This window comes from Pithys albifrons, chromosome 3 (assembly GCF_047495875.1).
Source record: "Pithys albifrons albifrons isolate INPA30051 chromosome 3, PitAlb_v1, whole genome shotgun sequence".
Classification (NCBI taxonomy): Eukaryota; Metazoa; Chordata; class Aves; order Passeriformes; family Thamnophilidae; genus Pithys; species Pithys albifrons.
Window position 1 is genome coordinate 29713107 of NC_092460.1, and position 23232 is coordinate 29736338.

At 38.4% G+C, this 23232-nt stretch overlaps 1 protein-coding gene across 4 annotated transcripts in view; it reads right to left on the minus strand.

The window, feature by feature from the left end:
- FGD4 (FYVE, RhoGEF and PH domain containing 4) overlaps positions 1 to 23232 on the minus strand; it is a 113419-nt gene that overhangs the window by 20661 nt on the left and 69526 nt on the right. For all 4 annotated transcript variants that reach the window (XM_071551173.1, XM_071551175.1, XM_071551174.1 and 1 more), the window contains exons 2-6: positions 22825 to 22989; positions 14498 to 14669; positions 10937 to 11423; positions 5266 to 5355; positions 2692 to 2837 (exon numbers count right to left, since the gene is read on the minus strand). In XM_071551173.1, coding sequence (XP_071407274.1) covers positions 2692 to 2837; positions 5266 to 5355; positions 10937 to 11423; positions 14498 to 14669; positions 22825 to 22989 — 1060 coding nt within the window. The remainder of the gene's footprint in view (positions 1 to 2691; positions 2838 to 5265; positions 5356 to 10936; positions 11424 to 14497; positions 14670 to 22824; positions 22990 to 23232) is intronic.

Consider the following 23232-nt stretch of genomic DNA (forward strand, 5'->3'; position numbering starts at 1 on the left):
AAGAGCTGTGCAGAAGAGAAAAGTTACTTGAATAGTGAATATTGCAGGACTATCAAAAATTGATCCAGTTCCTGTTGCCTCCAAGAGTGCAGAAAGTACCTGTGCACCACCTGGCAGAGGTCTGTACTAAGGCTGGACCTGGCAATTAGGGGATGAGACAGGGCGGGAAGCTGCTCTCTGAAACTGCCAAGGCTCTCCACCCTCAATTAGCTCCACACATTTGTTCAACCACTCTACATGCAAGCAGACAGATACACCTCAAAGGCAAGGTAGCAATTTAAAACAACCCCGGGTTCTTTTGATTCACTGAATGTCATTTCCCTCGGCTGTCAATTTATTGCAATATAGCAACATAATTTTAAACTGAAAATAAATCATGCCAATTCCAACAGAACTGAAGGAAATGTGAATCTATTTCCAAAGGTCAACAGAAAAAAAAACCAGAGACCTTACTAATCAAGGTTTGTAGCATCTCATTTCAAACTGTCATGGCTGCAAAAAACTAAGGAAAGGTCTGTAAAATCACACCACAGCAAAGGTGACTATAGAACAACTGCTTTCCCTTCCAACATAAAAGTTAACAGGAATCCAACAAAACTGTAAGTTGCAGTTTCAAAAGCAAAACAAAACAAACCATATGAGTAGGTGGTGTCTAATTGACACAGATTCCAAAACTTATTGTTGAAAGAGTGAAATAATTTCTTCCCCACCATCCCTACTCCAAGAGGCTATTGTGCTGTGTTCTTATAGTCTTCCCAAGTATCTGCTATTGGCTATCCTTGGGTACAAAAACCTCAAGATATTTTATGTAGTTATTTTGTTTGATATTCTACTGAAAGCAGCAGGGTTGTAACTACATGATCTTTAATTCTATGATTCTATTAAATAGGATCACTGTTATAGTCTGTTATACTATTTTCATGGGAAATATATTGCTGCAAGGCTGTTTCCAGTGTTTTCAAACCATATGTTGTAAAAGAGAGATTCAGCTCCAGCTGTTGCTCAACTCATTCAAAATGCAACTACCAGACAATTTCATTTTTACTCGAAAACTCAGATTCACACTGCCTTTTCTTCCAAGAAAGAATCTGCTTCTGATCTGCTTTCCCAGTTGCAAAACTACATATTTTTATTGTAAGTTTTCAAAACAAACCCTAACTCCAGAGAAGCGTCAGAAATTTTTATCCAGCTATTTTTGGTAAAAGCTAAAGAATAATAGAAGCACAGAAAGCTACCCATAGAACACACTTATTTTTGTGTGTCTAATGAGAGAACTGTCAAGAAAAGACTCTGTATCTGGCAGAAGCTGTTGCACCAGACAATTTTAGAGACTAGTGACAAGGAGAAAAAGTTATCCCAGACTCTTCTTTTAGCAGTGATCAGAAAGAGTTCTATTCAACTGCATCCTTTTTTCTAACTCCTCCCAAAAGCATAATGTTTCAAGGACTTTTAAACAGGCTGTCTTAGTGCAAAGGTTGTTTTCAAGCAATGTGGAAAAGATAATATCCCTGTGAGGACATTTATTAGCTTTGCATCAGTGGCCAAAGCTTATCTGCATAAGGACCTTTCAACTTTTGAAGCCATACAACTATACACATAATATTAGTCAGCAATCTAACATTTTGCAAATATGTGAAGTAGTGCAACCCATCTTCTGTGCTCCTAAAGGGTCTAGAAAAGAATCTTAAGATTACACCATTAATTTAATTTCCAATATGTACAGCACTGAAATACGGTGGTGTAAGCTGTTTTTCAAATATCTAAACTTCACTGCTCATAAGCATGCACTCTATTGTAATCCAGGTATTTATATTTCTTATCAGATTTTTTCAATTGATTAAAAGGGTGAGTTTACCTTACATAGTCACTCTGCAACGAAGACAAGTTAAGCTCTAACCTTTCCTATATTTCATTAAGACTTTATTCACTTTCTTGCATTATAGACTGTATAGAACTACCAGGTGTTTGGGCATGGCAACTATTCTATTTTTAAAGAAGCATCATTTTAAACAGGAATCATCTTACAGAGTCAGAAGACATACAGCTGCTGTTTAAAGCACCACTGTATGGTCTGAGTTTTCACATATGTCACAAAAATATATCATTTCTCATTTTTAGTATCTTTTTTTTTTTACAATAAAGAAGTGCTATTAAAGTGTAATTGCAAATTTTATATGGACACACACTTGAATTTCTTATAATAAATTCTAGTTAAGATGGAATAAAGGAGACAAACAGGTGCTGAGGTGAAACAACTGGATGAAACAATATTTGTAATTTCTTTTTAAATGTCTCCCATCTTACTACAGACAGCAGTAATGACAAAGATTACTGTGTTTCAACATTAGCATAAACCACATACATGTTACGTATCTCATCTTTGTATTCTGTACAATGAATTCATCAGGTAGCACATTATTTCAGTCTGAACCCTTAATTTAGCAAGGCATTTGATCATGAGTAATCTCATTGACTTCAGTGAGATACATGTCCTTTATTCTGAGCAAATGATGCAAGTCCTCTGCTGAGTCAGATCCTGATGAAGACTGGAACAGCAGATGTTCTTTTACCCACAGTACTTCCTGCGCCTGGAGCACTTAATTATGAAGGTACCTTCCCTACCTCAACCCTGCAACAGAGTTTCTATAGACATGGTTTTAGTACTATATGAAGGAGTGAATTGCCTCTTACCATTCTTGCATTCTTTTTTCAAGTTCTGGAAGTAAGAATTTACTGTGGAAGGCATTTATTGATGAAATATTAGAAAATATTTTATTAATCACTTCAGGTGGAAATGAACCTCTGTTGGCTTCCTCAAGGAGTCTGGAATAGAATACCTGCAATACAGAAGAAGAGCCCCCAATGTATATTTAATCAATGGAAGACCCCCTATACACCTCTCCGGCTACAACTGAGGCAAGATTAATATTTCAATAGTACAGACAGGTAATGATGAACTCATTTATTGTCTTTCCCTCATCAGAAGTGAAAAGCTCCTCATCCCCTTACACACCACTTTCTTTCTTGTAAGGTGGCAGAGCACTGCAAGCAGAGCAGACATAAGGGAAGCCAAACTGAAATAGTGCCACTGGTTCAACTCCAGACATCCTGTCTGTTTTAACAGCTAGATCACCTCAGCCTTCCCAGTCTCCCAGTCACATTTTCCACTCTTTCTTCTATTCAATTAGCATGATGTCTGGTCATGATTTTTAGTCACTTTCCTTGCATGCTGTATCCGTTTATCCTTTAGAAATCACAGTAGTTGGCTGACTATAAGCGGTACCCACATACCATTTATAGAACAGAAGGAGCCCAGTTCTGATTGGACTCTACTACAGTCTCTTTTAAAAACCCATATATTCTTCGCCATCAGTGGGCTCTGCCTATGTACATGCAGCTACAAAAAGGCTAGAGACATGTGCATCTGCTAACATGCACATAAAAAAAGTACTTATGGAGAGCTATTGTCTCCCTCTCCCATGCTTGAACAGACTGCACCTCGTTAGAAAGGGCTTCAGAGGTTTGAGTAAGGACTTGCAAAAACAGTCTGAAGACAGGAACTTTGATCATGTCAACTAAGACAGCAGCAGTGTCTTAAAAGGAAAAAAAGGCATACACTTTCACATATACTTTAAAATACTCAATTTGCTGCATCTCTGAGAGGACAGGTAGTTAAATTTTGACAAGCTACTTTGAAGATCAGAAAGATTACGCAACTTTTTAACAAAGTATAGAAATATAACAGTTCCTTCCCAGTCTTCTGCTTTCCTCTCATTAGCTGAAGTTGAGCAGCTGTGTTTGAAACACATCTTTCAGAACTCAGTCCAGTTAATATTTGGAAAACAGGCACAGGAGTAATACACATATGAAGGCATCAAGGAAAATAATTGTACATCACCCATCAGAAAAATCTGTGAGCAAAGTAAACATCCTTTTTTGGTTTTAGACTTCTCTCAATCAAAGGTGTTGTGCTTTTTTTTTTTTTCTGCAACACTTTGGGTTTTAAAAGTCACCATATATCCATCACAATATGGACCTGCTATGTAAATCCACTTTCATGAGGACAGTTAGTTACATCTCCCAAGCAGCCTGAATTATTATCGTATCAGTTGAGACTTTTTACTTTTCATCAACTATTTGTACAAAACTTATGCCCTGGACCTGAGAAATTTAATCACTGGTGTTTGAGAAAAATATCATAGAGTAAGGCAGTGCAGAGCCAGAGGTATCCAGGTAAAATGTGTATGTGTTATGTGAGTAAGTAAACAAGATACAAGAAATACTCAAGAAATACAGACTTTCACATTTAAGAGATATTAGATTCTACAAAGCATAATTGTCCAACCCTTTCCTTGCAGGAAGAGTAATTTCTGTTCATTCAATGTAACTTAGGCTAAACATATAATGGAAACAAGAGGATATACCATTTGGAATGATCAATTTCCGAGGTTCTTTTAGCCATAAAGAAAAATTCTGATTGGGTAGAAGGAAGGTATGGGGAGAGGCTGAGGGAGCTGGGGTTGTTTAGCCTGGAGAAGAGGAGGCTCAGAGGTGACCTCATCACTGTCTAGAACTACCTGAAGGGAAGTTCTAGCCAGGTGGGGGCTCCCAGGCACTCAGCAATAAGACAAGGGGGCACAGGCTTAAGCTCTGCCAGGGGAAATTTAAGTTGGAGATCAGAAAAAAATTCTTTACAGAGAGAGTAATCAGACATTGGAATGGGCTGCCCAGAGAGCTGGTGGATTCACCATCCCTAGAGATTTTTAAACGCAGATTGGCCGTGGCACTGAGTGCCATGATCTGGTAAAGGGACTGGAGTTGGACCAAGGGTTGGACTTGATGATCTCGGAGGTCTTTTCCAACTCAATCGATTCTATGATTCTATGATTTAATAATTTTGCAGTGAGTGACTGATTTCAACATTATAAAATGATACACTTTTCCAATTCACCAGAAGCCAAGACATGGTTATCCATCCACTTTTTGGAAGGGCTACCAGCATGCAATACTATTGTTTATACTGACATCTACACACAGAGAACATACTGCATTTAATAGCCACAAAATTCTAATACTTAAAAAAAACGTACTGTTCTTAAAAATAGAAGCATACGCAAAGTCATGTGGCAAGAGCAAAAAACTGACTGGAAAATCAGCAATATGTGAAAAACATACCACATCTTAAGTAATTTATATCCACAGTTATGCATAGTCATTTGAGTGAATTCAAGACAACACAATAAAAGCAAATTCAAAAAAATGTACCCCATCTAGGAGGTCAAGTCGGCTAACGTAGGCTTTTTCTGTCTGCAGAAGTTCACTGGCAATTTTGTGACGTTTCTGTTCATCTGTCTCCTGGAGGAGAATAAAAGGAGCTCTTAGGTTTACTGAAGAAAGCATAATTAATACCAAAAAACCTGAAGACTCATGGTTATCTTATGGTCCAAAAAGCAACTGAAATCCAAGTTTCACATTTAGTTTTGAAGTAGACACCAATTTTGAAACACACAAACCTTCCAGCAGTTTAATCAACAAATAAAAAGTCAGAGAATGATAAAAATCAATGAAATTGCTGAGCAAAATTCAAAGCCTAAAAGATCTAACATTTCCCAATTTGTATAGGGATCTTTGCCAAAGCACCAACTCCCTAGTTAACAGATCAGCTCACATCCTGGTAATCGAGTACCACTGACCTTTCAGAGCTGGAAGAACTGATTTGCAGCAGAAGAGGGAACAGATGGGAGTAGTCAATGTTCGCCCCCGCCCCCATTTCAAAAGTTATTTGAACTGCATGTTCTTTGCACAACAGAATTATTGAAAAATACTGTACAGAAGGTTTTATGTTCATCAATACACTCATTGCTGAATAATTCTTGATTGCAATTAGAGGACTCCATTAAGTCTTTACAGACTCATTTTTGCATTCTAAGGGAAGCCTTCATTTTAAAGCCTTTTATTCTACAAAATATATTTCTGATTCTTTAACTGAATGGAAGCTTAAAACATTCATTCAAAGTTCAATATTAAGCTAAATATGTTAGAATGTATAATTATAAGTTGTTAGGCAAAATTATTTCAAAACAAACAATGAAAACCCAGCCTTCTATAACATTAAAACATTAGGGAAATGCCTCAGGCTTGCACGTGTCAGATTTAACAAAATGACACTTCCACGACAAGATTCTTTTTCCACATCTAGTGCTAGTCTGTTCACATGTAATGATGCCCAAGTCTTTCTTAAGTAAATGGCAGTCTTATCACAGTGCTTTTGGGAAAGTGGTAATTTCCATACAAACTGTAGGGGAGGGGGCAAAAATAAAGAGGAGTGATTTCTGATTTCAAACTGCACACCGTTTTCCACAGGAGTGGGATAAACATTTGCAAGTACATTTATAAAGACGGTTTGCAGAATATAGACTATTAAAGTACAGTCTCACATTTCAGGGACTCCAGCGGCTATTTGCCCCTTTTCAGTGTTCATTAAGTATTCTAAATTTCAACAGAATTCAGTTCTAATCTGCAGTGTTAACAGTCACACTGCTACATGGCAAACCTCCTCCCTAAATACAGGCTTTCAATAGTGACTTCAAAGCTGTTCATTAAATCTGTTTAAATCAGCATAGCAACCACAGCAACCTACAGAACAGCATTTTAAGTGCTGTCAAGAGACATTGCAGGCAGGTGGAAGATTAGCTATTACAGCTACAGCTTGCTGGTTAGTGCAGCCCTCTACAAAGGATCTCACATATGGACTTGTGGCACAAAACTGTGGAGCTTATTGTTCCTCAGCAATTTAATTTTATTTTTTTCTCATCCCAGAACCCCGCTTTCTCCCTAAACACTACTATCCATGGTTTTCAGAAGATTACTTGAACTAATTGAGAGAAATCAGATATAATAGATGCAAAAATATCACATGAGAAGAGCTGACCTCAGCTTTCCAATCCTCTCAGTATCAACCTTACACACCTTCCTAATTCTTGAACCTCAGTCTCCTTTCTGCATCAATCACACTACCTGACACAGGGATCGTCTACATGGGGAAAAATGCACACCACAGATGAGTTGTCTTTTAATCAAAATGTAATGTTATTATTCCAGCATAAGAACACCTACCTACAGGGTTAGATCAGTGAAAAATAACACAAAACTGCAGTGCTACTTTTCTTTGAGGAAGTTCTCTGCGGGGGGGGGGGGGGGGGGGGGGGGGGGGCGGGGCAGGGAAAGGCAACTTCTGTATTATTTCAGGGAACATTTCAAACTTCTATGACAATCTGTAACACATGGCAGCTCAGCATATAAAATCAAGCAGAAATGGTTAGTGTGCTATATAAAAAATGTTTACATTACAGGTACACAATTTCAACTGCTGACCAAAATGTCAGAAGTTTAAAACATCAAAAGGGGCATCAGGAGGGACTGCAAGCTTCCATCTCTATACAGATTGTTACAGTAAATATTTCAGCTGAGTCTACTTAGATATTCTTTAGTACAACGCTGCACATCATTAGAATCATTACATTAATAAGGATGCTTAAGAAATTAAAACAGGTTATTTTTAACTCTGAAATTAGGAGGTATGAAAAACATTACTGCTGAAAATATGAACTTTATGTACACATTTCCTCAACATTGTTTTTCAATTGTCTCAAACTTGAAAAAAATGCCGCTAATTTAAAGTACCTTTTGTATAAGCCTAAATTTCAACTATTTCTCTTATTATCCAAACTAAATGGGAGCCATCTCCTGTCAAGAAAACTATTCCTGCCAATACAGCAGTGATGCTGTATATGATTCACTCTTCTTCACGCATAGACCTTACCCTAAGGGCTTCGACAGACTATATTAAGCAACACAGGGTGAGAGATGTAGAGTATGAACAAATACAATTTAATTGACATTTGTGCTTGTTTCTTTCTTGCATAGCAACCAAGAAAGCAGTAAAGATACTGATATCCCTTAAGCAGCACCTATTCACAAGAAGATTAATGCATTGATATTGGATGCTGAAGGCAGGCAGTTTTATTCATGTCACTGTTGCTAAAGACCAAAAAGTTGTCAAATCAAGAAGTTGTTAGAACCCCTCAGGTGTTCTAGCAGTAAAATATTCCTTGTCAGAAACTTAACTTTACAAGAAAAATTTTACTCTATTTAAATCAAAACTTCACATTACATTTAGAAATACAGGATCCCCACCATGTTTTGCATCTGAAATATCAGAGCCCCCAACACTGCTCGTAAAAGAAAACATCATGTAAGGACTTTACTAAAGATGCACGATGAATTCTTTTCCATCTGTGGGATGCAGGCAGTTGATATTCCTATTTCCTACCAGTCTCACAACAAACACTGAAACATTTGTCCTTTTGTCTTTAGTTAGCATTAGCAGCAGATTTCCCACAAGTTGTTATTCATGAAGTTAATTGCTTGGGATGCTCTTGTACTATTCAGCCTCTGCGTTTTAGACAAATCAAAATTTGGGACAGGAGGTGCTTCTTCTGCAAGGTAGGAAACTTTTCACTTTTAATTGCCTTTTTGCTTGTTATACTTCTCTTTCATTACTTTTAAACTAATTCAATAAATAAAAGAGATAAAACACTCTGGTTGTTTGGGCAAGGCGTGTCAGATCACTGCCAAATTTACTATGTTTTGCTCAACTTTTCCAGAACCTGTAATAATCTGTCTTTAGTCAGATCTAAAGTAATAAGAGGAGGAAAAGAATTTTAAGAACAACACTATTTCAAAATAAGTCTTCTTTTTCAAGTCTGAAAAGTAATTTCTGCTCTGGTTTTGCACCATTCCCCAATTTAATTTACCCCTTCCAGTAGTGGACTTTAGATTTCTTTTCCTGTACATGTGTGAGTTCACAAAGAGAGAGCACCACTCTCTTCTCTCCCAAATTACGATGGCATGCAAGAGACATCTTGCATCACTACCAAAATACATATATCAGATGCATAATATACACTTTGACTATGACTAACATGCATCTGCGCCTTTTGGTTTGACTCAATTTGACATACAATTTGTTAATTAAAGAAGGCAGAAGAGTGTTGTTAGCCTGTGCAATGCAACTTCAACTGGACTGCATCCCAGTTTTAATATTCTATAATGACTAAGTGGGTACTTAGCAAAATCACAGATTGTTTAATGCTCTTACTTCTTACCAATGCCTGTTTGGATGCAGAAACAGCTTAAAGCTCAACCAGAAGTCTCTTGCTCATCACCCTTCCCCTATTGCAGACAGCATGGCAGCAGCTATTTCGACCACCATGGGGCTAATTTTCATCTATAGGTTGCATTAATCCAAACTAAATTAGTGTTTGATTTGTTGCTCTTAGATAGTTTTGTGACAGACAGGCTTCTTAACCTCAGTAGAATGAAGGAGCTGTCCTTGTTGCACAAGTAAACTGGCATTTCAGGAAGTGCTGCTGTGACCCAGCTCAGTTTTACAGCTTCAGTTCTCCACCAATGCAGACTTAAAGGTCATCCTGCATGGGTTTGGTTTGGTTTTTTACCCTTCAAACACCAGTGAACACATCTAGTAACAGTCACATTACACCTCACAAGTTGACTTTGTCCATATAAGACAGATCACGTGTTGGTCCAAGAGCTCAAAGACAGATTTTAATGAGATTGCTGCCATTAGCATTTGCCCAGTTCCTTCCTGAACTTTACAACAGAACTGCTTCCCATTTCAGCTTTTTCCTGAAAGTGCTGCCAGCACCTTACTGCATGACTTGGATTCAAGCTTAACAGCATTGCCCACCGAGAATTCAGCACTTAGTAGGCACAGAGAGGAGAAACAGGCATTGCCAAACAGGAGACAGAAACATAATGAGAGGTGTGGCAGGCTAAAGGTGCCTTGGCCCATGACCAGCCTTAGGTTTAGATGGGAATCATAACATTCATTCATTACTGGAAAAAACCAACCTCTAAAGCAAACAAGAAAAACCACAAAACCCAGAACCTTCTTGTCATTACCAAGGATATTGCATCCTATAACGCATGAGAATTTGAGACCCGCTTTTCCCAGTCACAGAATTTGCCTTCAAGCATGTATGTATGTGAGCCCTAGCTAACCAAACTCAAGGGCTTGGAGAGGTCTGTAGCTAACTGATGCAGGTGTACTCCTGACCAGCAGTGAGGAGTTTTATCAGCACTCAGCTGTTTGGCTCTGTGGTTAAAGAGGAAGACCAGGACGGTCTGGCAAGCTCCCCCTGCCAGGAGTCACACAAGGCACAGCTGGATCAGAGCTGTTAATCATGTGCACTGCTTCAGTACAAGAAGGAAAACTACATAAGCAAACTTTTACAAGTGGAAATATGCACAATTTTTCAGCAATTAATTTCCCAGGACAGATTTTCTTCCACCCACTTACTTCTCTTAAGTATTTAAAACCTTCCTTACAAGGAAGTTCAAATTCATCAGATAAAAGTTCTCCTGGCTGTATATTTAGTATACTCTCAACATTGCATCTAGCTGATAGCTAGCAGACTGCCACTGCCTTTCCAGCTTTGACTTGACAACTACATCCAAATTATGGATTCACACAACAGTCCTGCCTGAAGCTCTGTCAGTGCAGTTTACTACATGTGAAATTTTATTTCATATACACCAGTAACATGTGTCCCTTGTAGTCTGGCATAGTTGAAGCATAGTGGCAAGCAGCTTCACATATTTCAGTTTCCCTTTTTTTTTAAACCTCAGATAGCTAATAGGGAAAGAGCAAAAAGGACAAGGGGAAGAGCAGAGGAGCGCAGGGGGTGGGAAGAGGCAAGCAGAACTTTTTTCCCTTTTTTTTTTTCAGAGGAAAAATAACCAAAATATTTTCAATTTTCTGAACTGCTCTTGGAAGACTGTTTTTGTGAATAAAAACCTAGGAAAAATGCACAAAGTAATAACATATCAGGAATGAAACAATTCCTCTTTTTACCTTTGTTTCCACAGGTTGATCTTTTTTACTGATTTCCTCAGCTGGTTCTTCCTTCACATTAGTATTAATTTCTAGAGTTTCATTTTCAGATGGGAGCAGTGTATCACTGCTTCGAGTCCTGTAGCAGCTGTTAAGCATCTGTTCTTCACAGGCAGTCATACTTTGCAATGACTCTCTGCAAGTACTTTCTTCTTCCCCATTTATCAAGCCACTTTCAATGGCATCATCTAGAACTGGAGTGGACACAGCAGAGCCACGATCTGGTAATCTCCTGTCCTCATCTTCCGGCTGGTCTTGTGCTACTACTCCATTGGCTGTGTGGAGCTGTGCAACCTGAGTTTTGTCAGTACTGTTGTTTCCCTGTTTTTGTAGTGAGTGCTGGGAGGGGAGTTTTGGCTGAGATGATGGTGTTGACCCATATCTTCCTTGAGATTTAGTGATGTGGAGAACAGAGGAATCTTTCTTCAAATCGATAGGATTCAACGAGCTAAAAACACCAAACAAACAAAACATCAACGAGAGAAGAGTTTAATGTGGACTTAAAAAAATGCTGGTATGGGCAATAGGAGAGTTGCACCACATAGCCAGTGCCTCCCAAAACATTTTTCCCCTGTGTTAATGTTAGGAAGTTCAGGCCATTGAGACCTGGAATGCATTGACACACACAAACATGCAAGTCTTACTGGAAACCCAGAGTGGCATCCATACTAATCCACTGCATCCTCATATCTCTTGAATCTCATTTGTAGGGGAGATTTAGATCAGAAATTAGGAAAAATTTTCCACTGAAAATATTGTCAGGCATCGGGACAAGCTTCCCAGAGACAACTTTGAGCCACCATCCCTGAAGGTATTTAAAAGACGTGTAGATGTGGCACTTGAGGACATGGTTTAGTGGTGGGCTTGGCAGTGCAGGGTTAACAGTTGGATTCGATGACCTCTTGCAACCTAAATGATTCTATTATTAGTTTCATGTAACAGACAAGGAAATCAAAAAAACTAATAGATGAAGCAGCTTGCCCAAAGTGTCCCAGAAATTATTGCTGGAAATGGATCAAGGCTTGGGGTCTCTAAAGTCTCAGTCCACTGCTTAAAGTAACAAGCAGCCTAATCCTAAGTGCCCTCTAGTTACAAAATAAAAAAATTAATTAAACATGTCCAAGAATATTTAGCACCCCTTTCCTTAGTTCAGCAGCTTACAGAAGGAACTTTAAATTTTTATCCTATTTCTTCCCCAGTTTCCTTATTTAGCAGTGTCCTTCCATCATGCTGCATCTTTTCTGAATGTCTTTTTCCTCCACACTTTATCTCTGCTTTAAATACATTATCCTTTTTTCATACCTTTCACTCTCTCATTCTGTTTTATTTTTGAGATTTTGACTTTTAGGCCAATATAAATGCTAACCTGCTCTGTAAAAGTGTTTGGCTTCATTACAGTCCAGAAGAAAAAAAAATTTAAAAAAATCATTGGAACCTGAAGCACATTTAACAAGCCACATTCAACTTGTTATAAAGTATCATAACTGTCTTCTATATGGACTTTCACTGTTTGGAAAGATGGTAACTGCTTACGAACTGTATTTTACTCTTTATTTATAGGACAGTTTATACAAATATTGCAAACACATTCCTCACTTTCACATACAGAGCTCAAAAAGTACCTTACACTAGCTTTATCTTCTTCTATCATAAAACAAAAAAATTTAAACCAGTTTTTCTTTAGTTGTGTAAAGATTATGCCCTTTTTCTTTTATCCAGTAAGCCTAACAGCAGGATAAAATTAATTTACATTTTTCAATTGCCTTCACAGAGCAAAGAGGTTTAATTAACTTTTTGCCATGCCTACATGTTTGTGAGCTGTACAGTCTAATGAAAATAAGTTATCATAACTGACAATCACAGTTTGTAGTTCATGAATATGCTACCTAGTAATTTCAAGACCACTAATTAAAAGCGAAATTCCAACTTCACAGAAGACACATTTTGTTCATTGAGCTAACTCAAACAACAGGAATTGCCTCCACTGACAAAGCAGGATATTCCAGAACTCAGCATGATTATTATGTAAGTTTCTCATAAGCAGAGATCATAGACTTGAGGAGAATTTAGTCATTGGACAGGTGTTACTGTGTCTACCTAATGAATGATGAAGCAACTCGACTTCCCATAGTCCACAAAATGTCCCTTTTCCTTGCCTTTTTTTACAGTTTCCTTTGATTGTGTAATATTGAAAAAGTACCTTTACAATACAGCAGGCATGTCCAAGGGGAAGAAATGTAGGTTTCAGTGGTGTAGGACACAGTGAACCTGAGGAGTTTCCTTTCAGAAAGGATAAAATTGTTTTTCTAAGAATACTGCACTTTTAAAAAGACTTGGGTGATGCTTTGGAGAAAGACCAAGAAACAAAGCGGTAACAGTACTAGAGGCTTGTACTGTAAGAATTCACAGGACTTCCACTGCTGCAGTAATATCTTCCCATCTACGAGCTCCTGTTATAACCTAGTTCAATCAAGTCTCTGCCTAATGGCAGAAGTTTCTTGCAGATGAAGCTCTGACATTACTTCTATTCCAATGAACAAAGATAATTTTACAATGCTCAGCTGCTTCCATATAAAGGATTAAATTTCACCCATCTTGAGGGGAAATTATTTCAATGAAAGTTTTAATAGTCTGGTTCCTCTGTTGTATATCGTGCATTCACTCCCACAGGGGGCATTCTTTCAGAGCACCAGTATCCCATGGAAAAATGAGAAAACCACATCCAAAACTTGCAACGCTCAACTGTCACTGGGCTGCTTCTTCAGCTGTTCCTGTCATGGGTTTTCTGGAAAGTCATTCTCTTTATACAGAGCAGTTATATTCAAAAATTCTATTTCAGAGTAATGCATTTTATTAAAGATGCCTCACATACAGCTAATTAAAGACACACAAGTAACACTATTTTTTGAAAGCATTGTTCACTGTGGTTCATGTTTCCCAAAGGTCCAAATGTTTCCTGTAAAATGCAGTATCAAAAGGCAAGAACACTGAGCTATTCCAAAATCACTGAGTACTACAAAGGAAACCATTTAGAGAATGTATGCCATATCAGTACAAATAACTCACAGAGTTCACCCTCTTCACATGAATGATCTAAGAGTGTAAAACAGTGTAAAATGAAAATCAGGATTTCAGGGTTTTCTATTTGCTTAGAAAAGTGGGGTTTTTTTCTGTAAGAACAGAAAAATTTAATAGTAATTTCAGTGTTTCATTTTTAACCCATCACTTTTTTCAAATCCCTAACATTTTTCTGGATGTTTTAAAAATGCCTCGTTTGTTTGGGTTTTTTTTTCTGTTTTAAATTAAAGTTAAGGCTAGCCTCCTATGCATGAGCATACCTTGTACAGGCCAAACATACAAATGGCTCCCACCATTTCAAAACAGATACAGTTTTGCCATCAGGTCCTCTGGCAGGGATGGGTGTGAGCACTGATGTGCTACCATTCTTCCTCACAGGGTCAAGTTTCAACAATCCACATACAGCAAATAGACTTACAAACCAAATCAAACTCTATTACATACCTGACTCCCTCAAAACGATTGATGAGATCTGACACTTTACTGGACTTTTCCTTTGCAACACTAGAAACAGCAGTGGGTGTCTCTTCCTCCATCCTTGGTTTGTGATTTGCTAAAGCTTTATGCCTGGGGGTTTGGTATGTTGCCTTCTGCAGATGAATTGGCTTTGGAGGCACTGCAAACAACAACAACAATCAGTCATGTTTCTTTGAGCTGCCAGAATACAGAATCACTGACTGATTTGCATTGGAAGGGACTGTAAAGACCATCTCATTCCAAACCCCCTCCCATGGGCAGGGACACCTTTCATTAGATTAGGTTACTCTCACATATGACACTTTTGCTTAATAATTTACTGCAGTACTGAAAAAGAGATGTTCATGGCTTTAATTAACCTTAAAGTTGCTTTATGATAACAGTGACTTCACACTGTTCTTTATGCACTGTTTGGTATTGGGCATCCTGTTATAATTCAAGACTAAAAGCAGAACCATATCTTAATTTGACAAGCTAGAAAACCAAGGAGTTGTCTTGTTTGTTTGTTTTAATAGTGTACTGTAGTAAATGCATAAGTGGCTTCCATAAATGCAGGCTTGATAATAATAAAAAAGAATTAAGCAGAGAAGACCTAACTGTACTGTGGAGCTCAAGAGAGAGATTTAAATTGCTGCCCCAAAATTCCAGTGCTCTCATTCTTTACCTTATCCCTTGAGATTTCAATAATAATCGCTAATGGAGAAGGTATTTGCTTTCAGCTTCAAACTTCCTTTACTCACTGAACCTTTGTCTAACTATACTGCTGAAAACCTTCTCCCTGAAAACATTTTTTACTTTTCTTGCTTTTTCCCTGTCCCTACCACAAGTTCTTCTAATTAGATTGTTAATGATCAGCCACTGTTTAATACAGCAGTGACTAGATCACAAAAGACAAGGTGACACATAAAGCAACTAAATTCACATGAGCTAAAGATCTTTAAATTATTTTTTATCCATTAAAGCAACTATGCAGCATTTGTGGGCAACATCACGGACTGGGCCCAAAAGTATTCCAGTGTTGGAGCAATGCATGTCCAGCTCCATCAAAAAGAGAGACTTAATGGAAAGGTCCTTAATTCCCAAGAACATCACTCTGTTCATTGCCACACATATTCCCGTAACATACTGTGGGGGAAATGAAAGCATTTGACATGAAATTGAAAAAAAAACAACAAACAAACAACTAAAAGGCAGGCATAAATTGGCAGAAGTAGCCAAGGCCCTGTCAATGTAACCCGTGGCCCCAGGGGCTCAGCCACTGTTCCACAGACACCCCATTTCAGTGCGCCATCGGCACTGGCCCTCCAGCAACTACAGAGACCTGCCAGAGAGCAACCATGAAGGGAAGGAGGACAGGAATGGGCATTAGGAATTACATGCCTTTCTCGTGGTAGAAAAAACCCACTAGTACAGGATATACAGTAGATGGATGTGAAAAAGCCACGTTCTTCACATCACTGACTGTAGAATAGCTTACTAACTTACCCTGGAGAACCTGTGCACCACAGGAATAAGCTTAAATCTCATCAGCTGACTTTTGCAAGGGGTGTTGAAAAATTTATTGCAAATATACTAATCATAGACTATGATAATCAATTGTTTCTTGCAGTTTAAGGGCAACTTCCCATCTCTACCTTACATCAATTTATAGAAGGCAATACTTGTCTGTGTTTCCAATAACCTAATTGCACTTAAGTGATTGCTACCATCTGAGAAGTACCATGAGAGACTGTATAAAGAAATGAATTTACCACAAAAAGCTGTAGACTTCAATCATATCAACTACAAATGCTGATAAATCAAATAATCAGAGGAAGAAGGAAAACAGTTACTGAAGATGAGATGCTTTTACTGTGCATATGTGCACACCTCGTTCTTGGAAGTGTTATATTTATTAGCACAAGTGAGAAAAGCAAGTTTGAGGAAGGATGCAGTACAGAAAGATGACTCACAATCACTTCTGAAATAGTTGCACTGCAACCCTGAAACAAGCAGACTATTAAATTGTGTAACTGCTTCAGTATCTGTAATAACTGAAGTCCCTCCTGAGAAGCCGCATGCAGTGGCTGAGCCGCAGCTGCAGTGCAGTAGAGCAGCTTTCCCTGCATTCCCTGTTCTCAGGGAGTTCGGAGAAGGTCTGGCAGAATTAGGCCAATGAGCATCAGATAATTGTCCAAGCTCTGAATAGCTTGCTGTGCTGACAAAGGCGATGGGACAGCGGAAAAAGGTGACACAAGTGGGCTGGGAAAAAGCAGGACACATAATTGAGTGTAAGCACTGCCATTCCCTCGGGGAGGAGATGGACAGGAAAGGGATTTGCTGCCCAGCACCACACGAGTTTGCAGGAACACTTCTGGCTTTTGCAATGGACTTTGTATAACCCCATTCTTGTTAAATCTCTTATGTACTGAACTCACATCTCTTCAATTCTTTTGTACATCTCATAAAATGTTAATATCCTCACCAGGATATATTAAAACCACTAAACTACAGGGAATTAATGTCTACAGATAAAGCAGAAGGAATTAGCTGGAAGTTATTTTTACACTGGATCTACTGGGACAAAAATCAAATTCTAGGACATTCTGTGGAGGTGTCACACACTTTTGCAGCAATTACTGAAAAACCACAGCTTAGCAACATTCACGTAGGGCAAGCATGAGGAACCTCTGGTCAAACCGGACAATCCCTGTATACTGAAAATCCCTGTAATGCCTTCAGAAGAGAACCACAAACCAAACAGCCAGACCAATTCACTTTTGCAAGACACTTCACTCTTTACTTCCTATTAGCATCTAACAGGCAGAATTTCCCCTAATCATCTGCTGCTGTAGCTACTGTATGGTTGAGAAATAGAGCAATGGAGAAAACATAGTCACAAGATCAATGGAAAGAAAAGAATCGTTAGTGTAAAAAAAAAAATCCTGACCCTCAAACCTTCCTGTAAGGTCAGCTCTGTTAACAGGGATTATGGAAAATAAATTCCATTAATTCTCCCCTCAATGTACTTCTGTAGTGTTTTGTTTTAATCAGATTATTTTTCAGTGTGCACACAGCAAGGATCTTAAGGAAAAAAAAAGAAAAGACTGGCCCATTGTAGTAACCTGCATAATACAGAGCTCTGTTTGAGTCTATAAATACTCTTGTCTCTATACTGTAGAATTTTGAGCTCATTAGGAGACACAAACTGCATATTCTCTTCAAAGAAGACCCCACCATATACTCAGGTAGCTGGCACTGTATCCCATTAGCCATAATCCAGATTTATGCTGCAGTGTCGAGTTGTGCATTCAACTTTGCAGTTACAAATAAGGAAGTGGGAGGAAATGCTACAAATGGCTCAGAAAGCACAACCACCTTTGCAGACTCCAAAGCATATTAGCAAAAGTCATTTATCTCTTCCCTTGGAAAGTATAATATGTTCAATATCCATCCACATGTTTAATTTCTGATGGCTAAAAGTACTGCTGTGCCCTGACTACTCAAGGAAAATACTGTTAAAAGTTCCTGTGGCAAGCAACTAGAGCTCCCCAGCTGAATCATCAACATCACCTTCAGGAAGATCAAATTAGCACAGCTGGATAGATGCCAAAGATTTACACTCTTAAGAACAGTATGAAATAAACAGTAAACTAGACTCAGCAGAAAGAGAGAAAAAGTCATCTTCTCTTTGAGATGTACATTTCCACATTTTGGGATCACATCAGAAAAAATATCTTCCAATACTATATTAAGAAAGATGACCAATAATATTTCATTTTGTTCTCTCATTTATCTTCTTCTCACAGATAATATTGGGGATTTGGCAGTTTTATTGATAAAAGAGACTTTGTAACAGGTGTCTTAAAGCACCACTGAGACTGAAGAAGCCTATCTAGGAACAGGTCTCAGTTTTAGTTCAATTCACCTTTAACTGTACAAGTTTCATTTGCCAGAGAAGTACAGTCTGGATTTCAGACCTTTAAGAATTTTCTCAGCTCAGTGGCTCAGGCCATTGAACATTTTCAAAACCACGGAATGTCTTTTAATTAACTGAGAAAGGAAGCCAGGATTAACGGTACACAGCAGTGAGCTAAAACTGACACTGAAGTCTACGTGTCAAATGTCTTGCGTCCTTATCATTTCAGAGAAGCACAAACCAGGCTGTCTTCTGGAGTGGAAATTCATCTCCAATCCAAACAAAACTGCCTCTACAGCCTCAGCAGGAGAATTATATGAACTACTAAGCTCTCATTAGAAAAATTTAAATGAGCAACTGATGCACAGTCTTGAACTGACAAGACACTCCATTGCTTTGAAGAAGTGTTGACATTTCAATATATTTTGCATCCTACAACAAAGCTGCCTGGTACAGAGAACAGTTTCAGTGCCCAGTATTTAGTACCTGGGCATAATAAAAAAAACCTGATGCAAGACATTTGAAAAACAAGGAACAGAAGAAACTAGAAAAGTCAATTTTTACATGCCACTGTACATGCATTCTGCTATTGCTGGGTTCAGATCACTGCCGACAATATTTGTAGGTAAGGGCAAATTTCAAATTATTTAACAATTTGCTTCCTCTCTCATGCATCATCCTCATCTTGGAACCTGGTAGCATACTTGGCTATTTCCATTGGCTATCTCCAGTCTGGATTTGTCCACTTTGTCAGAAAAATATTGCATTGGTGCAAAGGCAAAGCACCAGGTTCCACAGCTGGTACAGACGGTGACTGCTTTGCTCCACAGTCCTGATTTCTTTGCTTAACTCCCTTATTGGCCTACAGCCAATTTCAGGCTTTGTTCCAAATTTGAAAAGATTTTCACGAATCAAACTGTACTCAAGACAGAAATCTGACATATGAATCGCCAAATTGTTGACAGAAGGAACAAAAATTGATGGAAGGTATTATTGGAGAACAAAAATTGCTCTTTACTGCCAGCATTTGAGACAGATATTTTTTCCTCATTGAAATGAAAATTAAAAGGAAGAATTTTATATTGGATTCTGTGCAGAAATTTATTCACTTGACCTAGCTACCCTGAGTGAACTGTTTCCAAATATGCTTCTCAGAGACCAAGTACAGGCAAAACAGGGTTCACTTCAAGGGCAAGATTTTGGACCTTTTTCCTCATTTTAAAGCTCTATTTCCTCTATTAAAACTAAGTTTACTGAAAGTAGCTGTAGTCTACTTGCAAAACAACCTCAAAGTTCTATATCTCTCATTTTAATTATATGCATTTTGGTAGGTTAGATCAAGACCGTTTTGCAGTTAGTCCATCCACAACCAAACATACTGGCATTACAATTCAGGGTCACCATCTTGTTTCCTCTCACTGTGAAAGGACATTTAGTATTTGCAAGACTAGAACAACAATTTGGAAGAACATTTCCTACTACTACAAAGCAAAAATGTTTCTGTACCTGTGCACATAAAGCTCTTTAAAAAATACAGTGACCACTTTTAAACCAATAAACTACAGCAATCTAGTTTGTTTACATCACTTGGACTCCCAAATGCTTATCTCATTGATTCTATTTTGGTTTGCTTCAACTCAATTAAAAGGAAAAAAAAAAAGAAAATACCCACAACTATAAAACTTTAATCTGATGCACATATTTAATAGAAATAAATGTAGAAAGACATAGGCCTATGAGCAAAACAGACACAAAATACTATTTAGAACAGTATTATTAAATATAATCTACGCAGCTGCATTGGTTAGACTACAACACTATTCCTGGCTCTGGTACAATTTGGAGTAAACAATATTGACAAACACACAAGTCATGGCTAGAAATGAGCAACAACAGCTGCCTAACTACTTGAATGAGTGAATGAATGGAGTCCAATAATACACAACTCCTAATTTATCTAATAGCTAAAATTTATAATAAGCATGCTGGCCTTGTTTTGTTTTGAAAGGCTTAAAATCTTTTTATTGATTACCCATTTCTATTTTTCCATTAGCAGATTTCTAAAATATTTTCCTTAGGAAGAACACACGTTCTCTTGTTAACTTTGCTGCAGAGAATTTGTTTCAGAGATGTAGGAAATGGTGCAGAAAGGCTACTCAGATAAGTAATGTTTACATATAACTGACAAAAACATCTTAGTTTATTGAACAATACTGGCAAAAGTTCTATAAAAACCAACTATACAAAAAATAATACTTAGCTCTCATTCTCCTGAAGTAAACAAAACTTTCTCGACACCCCCAAAAACTCTTCTCCCCTTAACCCTAAGATGAACTCAGGACTGATACAAAATTCTTCAAGATGCATTTTCCCATTAAGTGATATGCAGATTGTTGAATCCACTACATGATGACCCTGTGTAATTCTAGTTTCTATATGTGATTGAGATGTGCTATAATGTGTTGGCTTTGCATGGCCAGGCTTTAGTACCTGGAGGGACTACAGGGGTGGCTTCTGTGAGAAGCTGTTGGAAGGTTCCCCCATGTCCAACAGAACCACAGCCAGCTGGCTCCAGGATGATCAACTGGCCAAGGCCAAGCCAATCAGAAAAGGCAGTGGCACCTCTCTGATAACTACTTAAGACGGAAAAAATATTATTGTACAGATGTAATTGTATTCAGACAAGAAAGGAGGGAGAACATGCAAGAGAAACAACCCTGTAGACACCAGGGTCAGTGAGGAAAGAGGGGAAGGAGGTGCTCCATGCACCAGAGCTGAGATTCCCCTGCAACCCATGGTGCAGACCATGGTGAAGAAGCTGCCCTGCTGCAGCCCCCAGAGGTCAGTGGGGGTGCAGAGACCCACTTGCAGCTCATGGAGGAGACGCACACTGGAGCAGGTGGATGTCCAAAAGAAGACTGTGACCCCATGGGAAGCCTGCACTGAAGCAGGACCTGCCGACCCATGAAGAGAGGAGCCTTCTCTAGAGCAGGTTTGGCTGGCAGGACTCATGACCCTGTGGGGGACCCACCCTGGAGCAGCCTGTTCTTGAAGGATTGTGCCCCATGGAAAAGTGTCCCACGCTGGAGCAGTTCATGAAGAATTGTAGCCCATGGGAAAGAGTCACACAGGAGAAGTTCATGGAGAACTGTCACCTGTGGGAGGGACTCCACTGGGAGCAGGGGAAGAACTCCTCTCCCTGAGCAGTGGCAGCAACAACATGTGATAAACTGACTGTAAATCCCCATTCCCCAGCTCCTATGCTGCTGGTGGAAGAAGTCAGAGCCCAGGAATGAGGGAGGGGTTGGGGGAAGGTGTTTTTAAGTTTTGTTTTACTGATTTTGATTGCTAATAAATCCAGTTAATATCCCCAAGTCTGTTTTGTCCATTACGGTAATTGGTTTGTGATCTCTCCTGGTCCTTATCTCAACTCATGAGCCTTTAGTTATATTGTCTCTGTCCTGTCCAGTTACAGAGCTGAGTGACAGCGGCTTTGGTGAGTACAGAGCATTCAGCCAAGGTCAAACTACCATATCTAGTTTTCTATAAGTAATTCTTGTTTCTGTAGTATCAGCACTGTGTCTCAGAATCAAAATCACTCAAAGCATCATGATAGTCTCTTCAACTCACTCTTTTTTTTTAACTTTAAAGATGAAAAATGTTCCTATTGTTTGTCACTTCTAAAAAACATCAGTCCAGATCAGCTTTGAATTCAAGATTTTCGGAATGTAGTGGCTCTGTTGTGATCAATTTCAGCAGACTCATCAATATTACTGAGAAGATCACATAAAAAGATCATTTTTGGTTTGAGTCTACATATATATATATATATATATATACACATTTTAAATATAAGAAGTATGTATAGATATTTATACATATATACATATAAAGTATGATATATAAAATATTTATATATACATAAATATATAGAGTGGTTGACCTATTTAACTTTTGAAAGTGAAGATACTATTTATGGACAGAAAGAGAAAGAAGGGAAATCTGCTTCTACTCTGTGTATATTACTGGTCAGCTTTTACTGCACAAACATGAAATTCCTCTGTGAAGTTTCCACAAACTCCTGCAGGAGGGAAATTCCTCTAGAGCTCTGCTAGAACTTCAAAGGCCCTGAATATCTTCCCCCACCACTCCTGCCTTGAAGCCAGCCTGTCAAACCCTCCAGCTCAAAAATGGTGTCAAAAACTTCCAGGTCAAATGCAGCAATACTTTTGAAAAATAAGTCAGAAATTACTGAATCATAAGGCATTTACAGAACATTTGTATTTCAGTTAACAAGCTTTTACCCTACGGTTTTCTTTCTGACAAATACAGTTCTTTCAAGGTGCTTTCTAGATGAAGAACAACTTCCCTAACAAAAGTATTTGAGACTACTTACCTTGTGGCTTTGGATTTGAAGCTGAACGTGGAGATTGTTTGACTGGCACACTTCCATTTATTCCCTGAGCTGCTTCACTGTGTACATTCTGCTCAACTAACCTGGTTGTGGCACCTGCTGTGCAAGTTCTGGACAGTATTAAGGACTTTGGACAGATGCTGCTGCCTGAAAAACAAATACATACGAAAAGCCAAGAGTAAGAAAAGGATTAAGTATAAGGTATAATGACTACAAACACACTTATTAGAGTGCTAACACTTCTCTACAGAGAAAATGAAAATATCTGTCTTCCCCTTAAGGGTGTCTCATCGTAAAAACACACTTTGTCTTTCACTGAAATTTATTGTGTTGTTTAAACCTTGAAGAGCTGGATATTAAAAAAAATATATGTCCGCCATGACTACCCTA